The 16,435-nt window shown below is 27.4% G+C and overlaps 1 protein-coding gene across 2 annotated transcripts; it reads left to right on the forward strand.

Moving 5' to 3' along the window:
• Positions 1 to 1,527: 1,527 nt before the first annotated feature.
• On the forward strand, positions 1,528 to 14,064 carry LOC113387579 (protein bric-a-brac 1-like). 2 transcript variants are annotated; one of them, XM_026624918.1, is made up of 8 exons: positions 1,533 to 1,748; positions 1,999 to 2,220; positions 2,689 to 2,956; positions 3,160 to 3,423; positions 3,555 to 3,623; positions 13,030 to 13,134; positions 13,335 to 13,479; positions 13,773 to 14,064. In XM_026624918.1, exons 2-8 carry the CDS (start codon positions 2,149 to 2,151, stop codon positions 13,930 to 13,932), a joined length of 1,083 nt encoding a protein of 360 aa, XP_026480703.1. In that variant the 5' UTR covers positions 1,533 to 1,748; positions 1,999 to 2,148; the 3' UTR covers positions 13,933 to 14,064. The 2 variants fall into 2 exon arrangements, with proteins under 2 accessions (XP_026480702.1, XP_026480703.1); XM_026624917.1 differs by lacking the exons at positions 13,030 to 13,134; positions 13,335 to 13,479; positions 13,773 to 14,064 and adding exons at positions 10,530 to 10,971; positions 12,485 to 12,802 and having other exon boundaries at positions 1,528 to 1,748.
• The last annotated feature ends 2,371 nt before the right edge of the window (positions 14,065 to 16,435 follow it).

Consider the following 16,435-nt stretch of genomic DNA (forward strand, 5'->3'; position numbering starts at 1 on the left):
ACCGATATTCAGAACCTTTTTTTGTAAAACAGAACTATTATAAAATTCTTCAAGTAAGTTATATTTACAGTAAGTAATGTACTAACCGCTCCACCAGTTTTGTTGTTACCACTACTTTGAATTGATAGCGAAGATTGATTTGCATTAGCTGCTGGCTGATTTGCATGAATTTGATGGCCTGTATGTACAGGTGATGGGCCCATGGGCACCATTCTTAATTCAAATAAACGGCCCCTTTTACACCATTAACACCAATAATACGTCACTGTAAATCTCTGCGAGATTGACAAAATTTAACAATATTATTTAAATACTGCTCGACTATATGCAGAGAGGTTAAGATTTTATTTTTATCTTGTTATACGTCAGATTTATATACTTATGATTATAATAAAACGTATTATCATAAACGCTACTACCACATTATTAACACTTATCAAAAACTTATGTTATTATTATTTGAAAGGTAGTGTCGAAGAACGCCGCGTTTTGGTAAATTCCGAATATCGTTTGGTAGTTGTCTACTAATTTTCCTTCAGAGGTCGACAAATAAACTGTCAGCGCGGGCTGAATTATAAACCATAGATATAAATGGCTACTGATGATGATAGAAGACCGTTAAAAGCATTATACTCTTCCTGTATCTATGGTTGAAAGATAGAAATTAATAACTTTTTACTTCTACTTAATTTTATTATTTCGATATTTGATATATGCAAAAAATAAGAACACAGTTATTTTTTTTTAATCATTAGAAATACACAAATAAAATAATAATAATAAAATATTTATAATAAAATTTTTGCTTTTTATTGTTTCTAAGCTTTGTTTTATATCAATTTTGAATGTGTAAATATTTCGAATAAATTTACATAGAGATAATCTATTTTTCATTCATATCAAAATAAACCTTTGCTAAATAAATAATAAATATACACCTTACTATAAACATTAAATTGCATACATCATTTAATATGAGCCAAAATCGACATCAATATTTAACATTTTAATCATCCATTTGCACATAATTTTACACATTCAAAATTGATATAAAACATTCTTTTATCTTGCATTTTCATTATTATATAAAAGATAAATAGTATTTTTAAGTACAATAAAAAATTGTTTAGATTTTTACTATTTTGCATATTAAAAATCACTTTTTCATATTTTATTAATGCCAATCAATATTAATTGACTAGACAATATTATAATATGATATATTCATGGTAAATTGCACGTTGTTTATTTCTGACGAATTAGTATTTTGTGCCTAAACTGGCCCAAGAGCCGCTGGCGGACCACCTCTGACTAAGAATTAAAACTTAAAAACGGCAACACTGATTAATACACTTTTTCAGTGCAAATGGCGTCATAGCGTGAGTGTTGTGTTTGGTATATTATTTAAGATTGTGTGCTTATCGTTTAGAAGAAAAGTAAGTAAAACATTAATTTATGTAAAATTATCTATAAATTTAGAAAGCGTAGTTATATAAATAAAATTTTCAGTAAAAGTTCTTTAATTTCTCATCGAATCGCGCTAGTGTAATAGTATCGATTTACGACATACGTTCATTTTTTTCTTTGTCATATTTCTATGACGCTCTGCCTATAAGTTAAGAACGTAGGTCGTAGCTCGTAACGTTATATATTTGTTATACAAATTATGCCTCGGTTCAACTATTGATTTTTGTTAGTATTTTGTATAAACTACCATTACATTGTTGTAATAAATTTTTACATGTTAGGTACGTTTAGTGTCGTGCATATTTTCTAAAATTGTATTAGTTTGTTAGACCATGTGATTTTATAAATAGAAATAGTTTGTATCTGCATTTATATTTATTTATATTCTGTTAGTGGGGGAAATATATTTTTAATGACCCTCCATCAATTAACAACTCCGTAAAGCTTCTTCCATTTTCTTAATTCATTCAGTGTACATGAGTTTGAATGTATGTGCTTCTTTTAACTAATATGTTTTATTTTTTATTTCAGAATATGAAAAAACTGGTAAAATTAATTAACAAAATATACTCAGGGCTTTTGTGAATTTTATAATGAACTGTTTTTTAATTCATTGACCTCTCTTCTTTGAACATTGTATTTTATTAAATATTTGAAGTTTTGGCAACATTATAAACAATTATGGCTGCATCACAACAATTCTGTGTTCGTTGGAACAGTCATTTAGGAAGTCTGGGTGCAGCTTTTCCTCAGGTAAGTTATATTTATAAGTACATATTTATGCACCTACTGTTTGATCATTTTTATGTAATTTATTTTTCCTATACTTGCTTTTTTGTATATATTGTATACTATAGTATAATGAAACTAAAATGTTGTATGTGACAATAACTTGAAGCATAAGACGAAAAGTCCTAATTGTGGAAATTGTAATAGTATATTAATGTTTGCTGAATAAATTTTGAATTACAGTTTTGGTGAAATAAAATTTCAAATTTTAAAAGAAAGCATCATATATGTGTTTTGTTGATGACTTTTTAAGTTTCTAATTTACCATTTTTTATTTTACATTATCATAAATATTATTTTACATTTAACATAATTAAAAAACACTATAAAAGAGCAAGTTTACATTTAAGTTTTTTTATGTTCTTGTGTATAGTTATTTATTCCAATAATTGAAATGAGATTTTCCATAATATTCCTCTATTTTTGTTTTAGCTTTTGGCTGGTGGTCGATTTGTCGATTGTACATTAGCATGTGAAGGACGTCAACTAACTTGTCATAGGTTAGTTTTGGCCGCTTGTTCTGGATTTTTTGAATGTCTACTGGGAGAAAATCCTTGCCAGCATCCAATTATAATTTTAAAAGATGTTAGGTTTTGGGAATTACAAGCGTTGGTTGATTTCATGTATAAGGGGGAAGTAAATGTTACACAAGAAGGGCTACAAGATCTTTTAAAATGTGCAGAGACACTGCAGATAAGAGGTTAGTTCTATTTGAATTGGAACTATTTTGATTGTTTGTTAACTATCGATCTAATTAATAATTAAATATTATGCTTGAATAAAAAATAGTTTTTTGTTTCAATATTTTCATAAATTCCTCTTCCTAAATTAAATAAATTAGTTATATAGTATCACAAATCTTTATCAAAAACTTATACTTATATATGATATACATTTTGTTAGGTCTATCTGGTGCAGATTCAGCATTCAAAAATCTTTCTGACACTGCAACGAAATCTGATGAAGATTGCAGTACAAGTAATACTAACCATCACTTGAATAATGTTGTGAAAGAAGAAACAGTACCCTATCAAGAAGAGCAAGAATCCACATCCCTGAATACTGATGCTAAAACAAATACTTCTGAATTACAAGATCCTTTGAACGATACCAATAATTTTTCTGAAATGGACTCCCCTGATAGCAGATACAGCAATGGTGCAAACGGTTTGTTATTTTTTGTATATTTTAAACATTAATTTAGAATTTACATTTGTGATACAACCTTAAATAATTTTGTATTTTACATTATATCAATAAAATAAATTTCACTTAATCTAATATCTTTGATTTTTCAGATGATGACTTGGTTATGAACGTTAAAAGTGAAATTTCTATTGAAGACAGTATGAACAAATCACAGTCTGGTAAGTGATTTAAATTTTTTTTTTTTACTTTTCCATAAATGTTTTTTTTTATAGATATGTAATGAAAGTTTACACAATCACGAAATTTCGAATTTTATAATATCTATCATTAGATTACAAAAAAATCTAATGCAATCTATATTTTGTTACATTATAAAGAGATATTTAGTAGAATACTACTCAAGTTTTTTACTTGTGGTATTATTTGAATGGTTTCATAAACGTTTGCAACTATCATCATATCATTTTTATTGAATATTCATATGTACCATGAAGCTACTTGGGGAAAATATTATTAACACAATGCTTTATTACTATTATGTGTTACAATAACAAAATGGTGTACAAGAATATTAATAAGATGTGTATACCAATGGAATTAATGAATTATGCAACAAAAAGTAACATGCTGTGATATGTTGTATCATATGAGGCTAAATGATTTTGATTTAATAGTTTTGTATATTTATTTTATCAATTTGTTAGATGAAATACATGGGCTACGATTTAGCAGTTTCTGTGGCTAGCTCAACACATTCTATTTTGTTGTCTGAGTTACATTCAAGACATAAATTTATAATTTATGCTCATTTAAATGTATCATATTGGCAATCAATAACATTTGATGTTAATTTTTGTTGTATAAAAACGAAATATTTTCTTTGTATATTTATATTATGTGTATTTATGTATGTATGTTTATATGTAGCCACACACATGCATTATACATACATCTTTTGGATTATGGATATAAAGTTCTTGAAAGGCCAGCTATACGTAATTTTTCTAATCAATCACTCGAACTAATTACAAAACTTGTGCTTGGTTTTTTATTGTTGAAATGTTTCAGTACTTACTTGAAACTGCATAAAAACTTAAATAGTTGAAGTATATTCAATATCACAATCTTTAATGGAAAATAAGAAGAAAGAATATCAAATTAAATAAATCTCTATTCATGTCTGGTGATTTACAAAGTCATAAGTTGAAGTAATTATTTTAGTATCTTGTGTTCATCTGTGTTAAAGAATAGTATATTTGATATAACATTATAAGATGTAATGATTAGCATACAATTTGAAAATGACTAAACGGCATAATTTTCAGTTAACATTATTTATAATCACCTAAAATGGATTTTCAATTTTAATTTTTGATTTTGCTAGTAGTATATGATTAAAGCAAAATCCCTACATTTTCATAAAAAATTAATGACCGGTCATGCTCGGACATTATATTAAAAATTTAATATATATGTATATATATATATATATATATATATCATTATTTATATAAATTAACAATATTTGGGTTAATTTTTTTTTGTACAATTTTCAATTTTTACACTTTCCATTCATGTCGGATTACATTTGTTTACATGCAGTAGTTTAATTACAAAATGAAATTTTGTCATGATAGGTCTTTTGTAATCTAAGAGAGATTACATAGATTTTGTTCTTTCAGTATATAACCTTAAATTGAGCTGCATTTCAAATGCTATGGTTATATTCTAAGTTTAGCGTCAAGTGTTTCCGATGATATTTAGAAACTATACACGTTCCATCATGAGGATTTATATTAAGCATAAATAATTAATAGGGAAACAAAAATAAATAATGAGACAACAAACAGATTACTAGAATGGCTTATAGTGTTGTTTAGTAATAATAAAATTGAAGAATAAAAATTAATTAAAAATCCGCGAGTCTAATTGAAAATCACTTTATTAAATTATTCCATAAAAAATAAGCATTGTTAATACAAGTTATTTCAACTACTTTATTGTAGGTAATCTTTTTCTAACGATCTTTTTCTGAAAACGTATCTTTACGAGTGCGTCCAAGCGTATTTATTGTGCGTCCAATTGTAAATTATTAAAAAATGATCACTAATTCTGCTTAAAATGTTCCACACAAGTTACTTATAATTATTTATTATTATTATTATTATTATTTATCTTTTATTCATTTATTTCATATGTGTTTTTTTTTCTTTTTTTCTTTCTTTTGATTTTCAATACCCACTTTTAACTTATAGATTAAAATTGTAATCTGATTGTCAAAACAAGCTGTGAACAATAGAAAAAACAACTAACTCTGCTTGCTTTGACACCCAATCAAATTATTTCTTCATTTTTTTAATAAATGCTCCACACCAGTGATTCCCAACCTTTTATGGCCCACACCCCATCTTGAGGTTTCTTAAAATGTCATGCCCCCCATAATTTTCAATACAAATTCTAACTTACTGAGCTTTAAACTCAAGTCTCCGTGTTGTGTTATTTCAAGTCTATTTCTTTTTTTTATTAATAAATTATAGCAAGTTCTTGTACATTTGGTTACATTCGGGCATTCGGTATGTTTCTTTATAAGTATATCTAATTAGCTTTTTTTGTTAAATCAAATTGACTATATTTTTTAAAAAGCCTGTTATTTTTTTCATTTTCTCACCAATATTTTATGCTTGATAAAAACCTGAAGATGAACGTATTTAGTTCTGAAATGTCGAAAATCAATTTTTACTTCAAATACTCTTATATTTTTATTTGCTCGAAACATAGCCTTTTCTATTTAGTCTTTCGCGCACTGGTGGCGTTAGCAATTAGTTTCTTAAAAACAAAGCTTCGTTTCATAGACCGATCAATATTCATAAAGAAATTGCATACCTCATTTCAGAACTTGTTGAAGTCGTGACTTCAAACAAATTCAAAATGTCACTTGATTCTATTTGTTCGGACCAATTCTCGAAGATAGAGATAAGGCATCTATTAATCACGTGATGTTTTTAGGGACAGGGGGGGTTTAACAAAAAATCACAAAATATCATGTGGTGTAGGGAGGGGTATAGTAAGATATCAAATGTATTTGTTTTTTAACTAATTTTTTTTAAATATCAAATATTTTCAAAAAAAAATTAAACCTTTTATTTTTTTCACGCAACTAAAAATGCATATGATTCGGTAGGAGAGGAGGGGTAATTTTGAATATCATCACATATCACCAAGGGAGTGGGGGGGTCCAAAAATTCCTAAAAACTCGATCACGTGATTAATGGACGTCTCTTATCGGCGATATTGAACAACAAATTATAGACATACTTTTATTAAGATATCATTTACATTTTATGTTTACATATTATCCCATAGATTTTTTTTTGGGAGTGGTATTAAAACCAGACAAATCATAGTCTGGATATATATGTATATGGTTGTATGTATGATTTTTATATGGATACGGAAATAAATGTACGTTTGTCGTTAGGCTTACATTTTTCGTCTGTCTATGTCGACTTCAATAATAATACCGAATAAAACCTCCTCTTTTCGTTTGTTTCTCGACCCAACGCGCCGTTGGGCATTAACTTTTTGGTGGAATTAGATACTGATTCGCTTCCTTCCTTCCATGAAACATTGGAAAGGCAGTCTCTGTGCCACCCAATATTGCGAACGTACTGGTAGTATTCCAAGTGATACTTGAGTAATTAGTATATTATTTAACATTCTCTAGTTGGTATTGACGGTTTCACTTTTATTTGGGAAGAAGGGCTTAGAAGCTCTCTTGTAAATATGTTTCATAGACATCCAGTCGCTTTTTCGCAGCGCATTTCGCATGTCGATATACTAGTATCTTGAATTTGAATGATCTACTATCGCCCTTTGTTGGCGTCATTTATAATGTTTTTTTTTGCAAACTTTGGTCTTTGTCAGCAATCTTTGATATTGTAATCAACAAACCTCTGTTCTGGTCTTGTTGATACCCTACCCACAGCCGTGTCGACCTGCTCATCTGAAATGCCCTACATTAATTATTCAACTCACAATCTATGCATACTTTTTTCTCTGCAGGCCAAATTAAAGTACGTTTGGTCTAAATAATGTTGGTGTATATGTATGCATTAGCTTCCCAAGGTGGCATACGCTGCTCCGCTATAGGCAATATAGCAATATATATAAAAATAACATTTTTTTACTTCCCAAAGGAGAAATGTTTTCATCAAAAAATCCGATTCGCTAATTTTATGTTTTCTCGTGAACAGATTTCAAAAATTTAAAAGCCATTCGATGTATCTCGATGAGGACCATTGTTTGTCAGTTTTGTACGACTATCGGCCAAGCCGTTTTTTTTTATAAATAGCAGAAAAGTGAAAAATTTTTCGTCCACGTTTTAGCCCGCAATCCTGAATCGATTTTGAAAGTTCAAACCGTTCGAAAGATATTGGTTGGAAATCGAGTTTTTGGTAGAGATCGGCCGGGCCGATCAAAATCAAATCAATTTTTTTTTGATTATTTTTATTACTTTTGATTTTTTTGACGGTAGATACCATAGTTTTACAGATCATACTAAAATATTACGGCCTTACAACAAGTCGCTTAATTTTAAAAAATCGTCAAAGTTTGCAAAAATTAGTATCGTTTTTTTGGCTTTTGCTAAATTTAGATCTTTCATTGAGGCGTTCAGGCGTTGCTCAAAAACGACTGAACCGATTTCAGAAATTTAAAGCAATTTGATGTATTTCGATGTAGATTATCTTTTCTCAGTTTTGTGCAGCGAACGGCTAAGCCGTTTCTTTGTAATTTCGAAAAAAGTGTTAAACTTTTCGTCTACATTTAAGTTCATATTACTGAATCGATTTTAAAAAATTAAAAACTGTTCGAAAGATATTAGTTGGGAATGATACTGATTAGTTTTAGGTGAAAATCTACCGACCCGTTTTCTTGTAATTAAATGCTGAAAAAAAATTTAAGCCGATTATTATGGAACTTTTTTTGGCGATATATATAATGGTCTTACAGAACTTACTGAAATATTACGTTTACAGGCCTTACGACAAGTAGTTTAATTTTAAAAATTTATCAAAGTTTGAGAAAATAAGTAGTTTTTGACGTTTGTTAAAATTAAAATTAGACGATTTACTGGGTATAACGATAGACTACTTGGTCTTAATAAACATGGTAAACAACCATTAAAGTCCCACGAAAACTGGTTCAATTATAAAAATTGTTGATTTTTTAAAATTTGCTTTTAGAAAATACTCCGAGTTAACGTGTTCGTTTGTTTTCAATTATGTGTAATAAATCTACTCGTAATACTTTCAATCACTCATACATTTATTTTTTATTGATTAGGTCGATTATTTACACATATCGGGAAGTTCATGAAACTTGCCTCAAGGCAAAATACCAATACCAATTAGTTACGATTTATTTTTTATAAATATATATATATATACTCATATATATATATATATATATATATATATATATATAAAGGAAAGGAAAGGAAAGGAAAGGAAAGGAAAATACATAAAATTTTTAGAAAGAGGGAATACTGGTAATGGGGATGATAGACGAGGAAGTGAAAGGAAATCATTGATTTGTGGTGGCTCTCACACCATGGATCTGTCTTCGAGCAGTATATCATTTATTATTTTTCAGGATTTTACACAAAAATATAAATATATATAGTCAAGGAATTAGCCAGGAGTCATGTGCTCTATTCGATGAATTACTATTCAAAATTCATTAAAACTTAATGGGGTTTGGTGTGCCATCTAACTTCAATTCAAGCTCAATATAAATATCCATATATATATATATATATATATATATATATATATATATATATATATATATTCAATAGATAATAGGATTTACTGTTCGGAAAAGAAACAATCAATATATATATATATATATATATATATATATATATATATATCTTAATATTCATGTTTTTATGCCGAGTTCCCATTATTCAATGCATGAGTATGTGTGGTAAAAAACATACTGGCGTACATATATGCAAACATAACACGCATACACATACACATTTATAATAATTTGGTTATATATCTTGAATAATTGGTTAAATGTTCAAAAGAACCGCTGTGTCTGTGTTCTACAATGAGTTTTCTCGTATAATTCTTAATTCATATGGATTTCCTCGCCTGAGATAGAATCAATTTAATTTACATTAGAAAATATGCGAAATTCTTGTTAAGTAATTTGTTACTTAATTTTCAAGCGTATGTTCCGATATGTGCGCTATTATTTTTTAAAATGTGGTTTTGAACACAGTTCGGGCATCGAAATTTATTTTTTTCAAATGAGAAACCGATTTTAGTGTGATCAATAGTGAATTTAAAACTTCTCGTGGAAAAAGTAAAAAAAATACTACTGGAGAGAAGACCATTGTTGAAGGCAGGTAGGTGGTGGAATTTTCTTGTAATTAATATTTTTCAGATAGGCATGCTTTTATTTTTTGGGCTATTATTAATATGCTATATATGTTTAAATTTGTATGTATAGGTTGGTGTATGTAACTTAACCTTCGATCGCGAATATGCGTAAAGTTGATTTTTATTAAAAAATATAACGGTACGGCAACGAAGCTTAATTTATCAAAATATTACACGGGTCATATTTCTTTGTTTTTATACACTTTTTATACAATAGATTTCTAGATAAGTTCATTATGTTCTTACATAATGATGCAGATGTTATTTCTTTCAATTTTCAGCTTAATCGTTTTTCAAAGCTTTATTGAAGTGTATCAAATCTTTTTCCGGCGTTTGATCATATTTTAAATTATATGATAATAATCATACGGCTTTCTCTATGAAATGTAACATTAACCCTTATTCTAGTCAATATTGTATTGTGACTAAAATTATTATATGTGTATATCGTTATATTCATTTATATATAAATTTGTTAACCAAGAAATGGTGAATTTATAAACATAGGCGTACGTAACTGGTTTTAAATTTGTAATAACTTGTAAAACATGAGAAAATCGTGTGTTTGATTATGATGGATTTTGAATTAAATTAATTTTTTTCTATTAAATTAAATAATGTAAATATGTTTTATGATTATACAAAAACAATACGCATTGGTTTGCATTTCAGAACATTTCATCAAAGTCAGAAACTCGTCCGAATTGTTTGAAAAATCAATAGATATTGTTGATGAAGAATCAAATTTCATATGCCCGCCTCAATTGCATTACAATAAAGAGGTAATGGCCATAATACCGTGCGTCTCCGGGAAGAGGAAGTTTGAAGACCATGACAATAAGAGCCATAAGTCCAAAAATATAATTAAAACAATTTATGTAAATTATAATGCCGATAAGAATTCGAATCCTGAAACAGCTGGTAAAAAAAATGACGAAGAAAATGATTCTTCAAAGGATTCGGTTAGAAATGTAGATATTTGCGATTTAAATTTAAAGAATGAATTGATGCGCGGTGTTATAAGACCAGGACGTACAGGATCGTTTCGGGCTTACGATAATGAATCGTTATGGAATGCCTTGATGGATATAAAGGGAGGTTCTAGTATCTATAGGTGAAGGACTTATTATATTTAATACCTCATTTCCGTGTTGTATTACAGTAGTTATATGCAATGCATGTTTAAATATTACTAACCTAGCAATTGTTTAGATTAATTATTGGAATTTTGCATGTAATTGATGTAACTAACGCAACCGTAACCATACTTAAATTTTGTTGCAACTGATAATAGATTTTTTATACTACTTGTATAGTTCATCGATGAAGTTGTTTCAAGCCTTCACGGTATATATATATATATATATATATATATATATATATATAATACGATTTTTTAGAATCTTTGTTGCACTTACAGTATTGATGTAGCATTTTATCATAATATTTGAATCGTATCTTTTGAAATACCAACAATAATTTCGACTTTGTCACATTTGTGTATTAAATATTTATCCGTTTTTTGGCTCTGCATTAAATGATAGGATGTCACACAAGTGCAACACCTACCTACGAAATATTTTCCTTCATTTTATTCTTAAAATAAAATAAGTATATACATGATTTTTTTTTAAATTACGTATTTTATATACACTGGAATTTAGCGTAAGTTTTTTTTTTTTGTCATATATTTTTTCTTCTTACATTGGTGACGAATTATATTGGAAATGTTTGGTACGTTTGGTACAATAGAGGTACTCAAAAAACCTTTGACCTTTATTTAATATTCTTAAACATATCTTTGAATATAAATTAACAATATATAGGTTTTTGTACAAATAATTACAATGAGTCTTAAATATATGCAATGATCATTAAAGTATTGCATTGAGGAAACTTTAATAAATTGGTAATGCTTTGCTAAGAAAATATTAGACTCCTTTATGTTTTATTTATGTGACGTTCATTTACATTTAATGTATATAGGTTAATTGATTACCCAGTAAAATCCTGATGCAACTAGATAAAGACAATTTTTTTTAAATCCATACGTTTCAGTGTGCGCAGAAATCGTCATTTAGTGTAATAAAAAATAAGTTATACCCTTGTTTTAATTACCAAATATAATTGAAACTTTGAATCAAATGATTTTAAAAACTATGTGTGCAGTCTTTTGATCGCAAAAGTTCACACATAGTTTTTAATATCATTTGATTCATTTTTTCAATTATTAGTCTGTTTAACCATTAGTGTAATTAGTAGTATATTGTTAATTAATGTGAGTGTATGTTTTATTTATTGCACTGAGTGTCAGTCTTGACATTAATAGACAGAAAAGTATGAATTCGTAATAATTCGTAAAGTAATAAATTTGTAAAGCTTAGTTACATCTTTGTTTTACTTGGTGTTGCGCCCGAATTAACCTATTATAATGTCGTGTGTATTCACACACATGAATTTTAGTACGCATAGTGTTATTTATCCTAATAGTTCCTATTTTATTCATTTTGGAATTCATTTTATTCGTGTTGCTGCATGCAAAAGTATAGTTTACGTTTATTATTTGCTTATTTGTGATTCCTTCTAGAACTATGTAGTTTCTATATTAATTTTTCACTTCAATCTAGGGCTTCGCAAGTTTACAATGTGCCGCGAAAGACTTTACGAAATTGGATGAAGCGCTGGGACATCAAGAGCAGCTATCCCATGCCCAGGCAACTCAAACAATTTGTAGATAATATGAAATTAAAAAAGCAGGCTTAAATTTATTATAGCTACTTAATAACAATCTAGTCTCGAATTATTCATGTTTAGATTTTATACTATTTTTGAATTAAGATATATTTTTAATTCGATTAATGTAATTGTGTATGAAATATGAAATCCTTTATTTGGGGAAAGTTTATTCTAAGATTCTTTGCCTACTTTCTAAAGTAGTGCTAACAAACCAAAGATTTAAATATTATATATTTTTTGAGTGCAATTATATTTAGTACCTATATTTTGTACCCGATACTAGTCAAAAAAAAATTTAGTCATTGTATTTAATAAATATAAGTAAATTAAATATACTATTATATATAAATCATTGTTTCATTTAAATTATTTTAAATTTTAATTATTATTATTTAATTTTTTGATTTTTATTACTTTATAAAACTTTTTATTTCAGACTTTGCAATGGCTAATGTGAGTTGTGAATATCAAGACAATTTTGATATATCAATTGCAAATCGCTCTAACATCAAATTTGAAAACAGTTTTAACAATATAACAGGTAATACTATTCGCTCTTTTTTATTTGTTTAAGTTTTTATTCCCGTTGTAGTCATAAGTCACGTTTTATTTTTGTTTTTATTATTTAACAGAATTTATTTAAAAAAAAAAATGGACCGGAACTGTTGTAAACTGTTTCAGATATAAAATTTATGTTCGTTAAATAATTAATTTTTACTTTATTCTTATTTGATTGACAAGATTGCATGGTTGGAGGTGATAACAACACTCCCCGCCGCATACGACGCTCCGAAGCTTTACTCAAACAAGCAGCAGATTGTGTTTCAAGAGGACAAACGTTTCAGCATGTCTCTGATATGTTTAGTATACCTATATCGACAATCAGGTATGTACATACATGTTTAATAAATGAAAATTCTCATGTAAATACAAATTGCTACACAATATTATATTTGCGAGTTAATAGACATAAAAAAAATACAAAATCATTTTAATGAAATAATGAATAACCAAATTTTACTTTTGGATTTTTGTTAACCACTATAAGTAAAAGTAAATTTATTCAATTTGAATTGTTCAATATATTGCTGACTTAATTTAGCATCACTTCAAGAAAATCACTTGTATTTGTAAATTATTTTTAATTTAAGACTTCACGATTTTTTATTATAATTCTAGATTTTTCATGGCAAGGAAAGGCATATTGCCACGAAGAAAGCGAGGTCGCTCATCAGGTTTTCAAATGGGCGGTGGCGGTAGTGGCCCGGATAGTCCTGTCAACTCCTTATATCAGTTTGCTAATTACAAGTTGCCTGCACTGCAACCAAAGCTTATGTAAAGTAATAACCTTTTAAGAAAACATTGCCATAAGTTAAGGTTGATCGCTAATTTTCCTTTATACTTGGCTTTTTGCAATCGATGTTTAAATGACTGGATAATTTATTCAAAGAAGAGTTTTTCACTACTTCACATTTTAGAATCAGTTTATGGTTACTCATTTTCTTTTATTAAAGTGAAGTATGTTATTATTCTTGTTTGATTGAATCACTTAGCAAAATTATTTATGATGAACATTAACGAAACTTGTAAATAAGCTGAAATTAGTTAATTTTATATGGTAATTATATTTGTCCATTTTTATTTCACTTTTATCGCAAAATCATTTATCAAGCCAAATAGTAATGTGCTATTGAAAAGTCTTATAATCACTCCATGAATAAATATATTAATGAGCAATTAGTTTGTGCCATATTTTTTATACTCAGTATTATTTATTATTTATAGAAAATGTAGATCTTACAGCATTAATCTTCATTTTGCACGATTTATTATAAGGAATACATTTCTAGTCAATGTTGAAAGTCTGAAGTAAACATTTCATATTCATTTTTGTATCTTTCATGAAGTTGAAATGCAGTGATTATAAGACTTTCAAGTATGAGATTAAATTTTACAAATATCCATTTTTATCAATGTATATTTATTTCATTAAACATTGACAATAGCAGATAATAATCTACTTATTATTTTAAATTTGGATCTCATACAAAATTTATGATACAATATTGCCTTTTAGCTTCGTTTCACCTTCATAAGGATTATCATATAAATGTATGAATATACATTTATATGATACATGAATATGCATATATGATGTAGGAATATAAGAATACTTATAAATAGATATAAGTTATATTGTAAAATGAAAATCTAAAAGTAGTATAAAGTGCATTGCATGTATACTTTGTAAGGTAGTACATAAAACAAGAGATTACAAATTTAATTAAAACATATTTTATTAATAGTATGCTATAAAATATGAACAACTTTTATTTCTAAATGCTGCAATGATATTTATATTACTATAGTATATTCAGGAGTACAACAAACTTACTTTGCTAGAAGATTTTTTTAGTTCTCACCCGAAATATCATTGTTTGTATATTAGTTTTATTGTAGGCTGCTCTAAAACACTAATGAATTGTTTTTAGCATTATTTTTTCAGCATTGTATTTACTTTTCTCTTTAAATAGCAGATGATAAAATATGCATCTGTTGAAAACAGTGCAAACGCTTGTATAGTGACATTGAAGAATATAGCTTAAGCTATACACCCAAGCGCCTTCAGTTTTGTTGCACAATTTTTTCTAAATGTTTATGTTATAAGTGCAGTCAAGCCAACTTTATAAATAATTTAAAGTTAATTATGTTAAATGCTATGAGAATTAAAGTAGTGCACATGTCTATGTATGTATATATATATATATATATATATATATATATATATATCACAAAAAAGATACTGCAGAATTACAATTTGAGAAAGTATTTTTTTAAATTTCATGTATCTCAATTTTATGATTTGGCAAAGATATTAAGCATGCGTAATGAAATTAAATGAAATCATTATGAAAATATGGCGATTATTCATCATTTTATTTGATCTATTACCAATATTATAAGTGTATATATTAACCCATTAAATGTTTTCTCCATTTCTGTGCATTAACAAATAACATTTTCATACCAAAAAATAAAGTACATAAAAAGCAGCCTATATACACGATGATTATATTTGTAATAATTATGAGAATAGAGACAAATATCATATTTTTATAGGTCAGTAATAGTGAACAATAGTAATAAAATATAATTATTTATCATGAAAGTATGTGTAGCTATATCTATAAGTTAATATGCCAATAGCTTCCCAAGATATTAGCTAGTTATTATGTAGTATTAATAGCTATTGTATATGTATAGCTATCTTCTGTGCAAACTGTATTAATTATGTAATTTTTAATTATAATGTTATTGCGATGAGTTTTCAGTTTTTGGCGATCGGGCAATTGTCTTACTATTTTGAACATTCTTAAAGTGTTTGCTGTGGCATAAAATAATTTCATTATAGTTATGCATTGGTATATTTAGTTTCAGTTTAAATTCAATAAGGATAATTGTCTGATTTTATGATCTATATATAACTGAATCATGTCACTAGGTTAAATGATAGCTTATATTGAACTTTCAGATTAAATACTTTTTGATTTGATCTTGTAGTAATATGAACTAATTTTTGTAGAGCCAGCCTGTTGGTACTATCACACACAAACTCCTGTATAATTAAGTAACTCTTTGTGTAATCATAAATAAAAGAGCAATTATCAATCAGATCACAAAATAGCAGTATGCAATAATTATCTCATAAACTACTTTTATAAATTTTGCCATTATTAAACTGCTTACCGATAATATAACTCTGTGTATCAACCCCAGTGCAAACAAACATTTTTAAGTTCTTAAAAATAAATAGTACACGGGAAAATTTAATGTCAAAACTT

This window comes from Ctenocephalides felis, unplaced genomic scaffold, assembly GCF_003426905.1.
Source record: "Ctenocephalides felis isolate EL2017-DRISC unplaced genomic scaffold, ASM342690v1 CF-g0.4_SCAFFOLD_03572, whole genome shotgun sequence".
Taxonomy (NCBI): domain Eukaryota; kingdom Metazoa; phylum Arthropoda; class Insecta; order Siphonaptera; family Pulicidae; genus Ctenocephalides; species Ctenocephalides felis.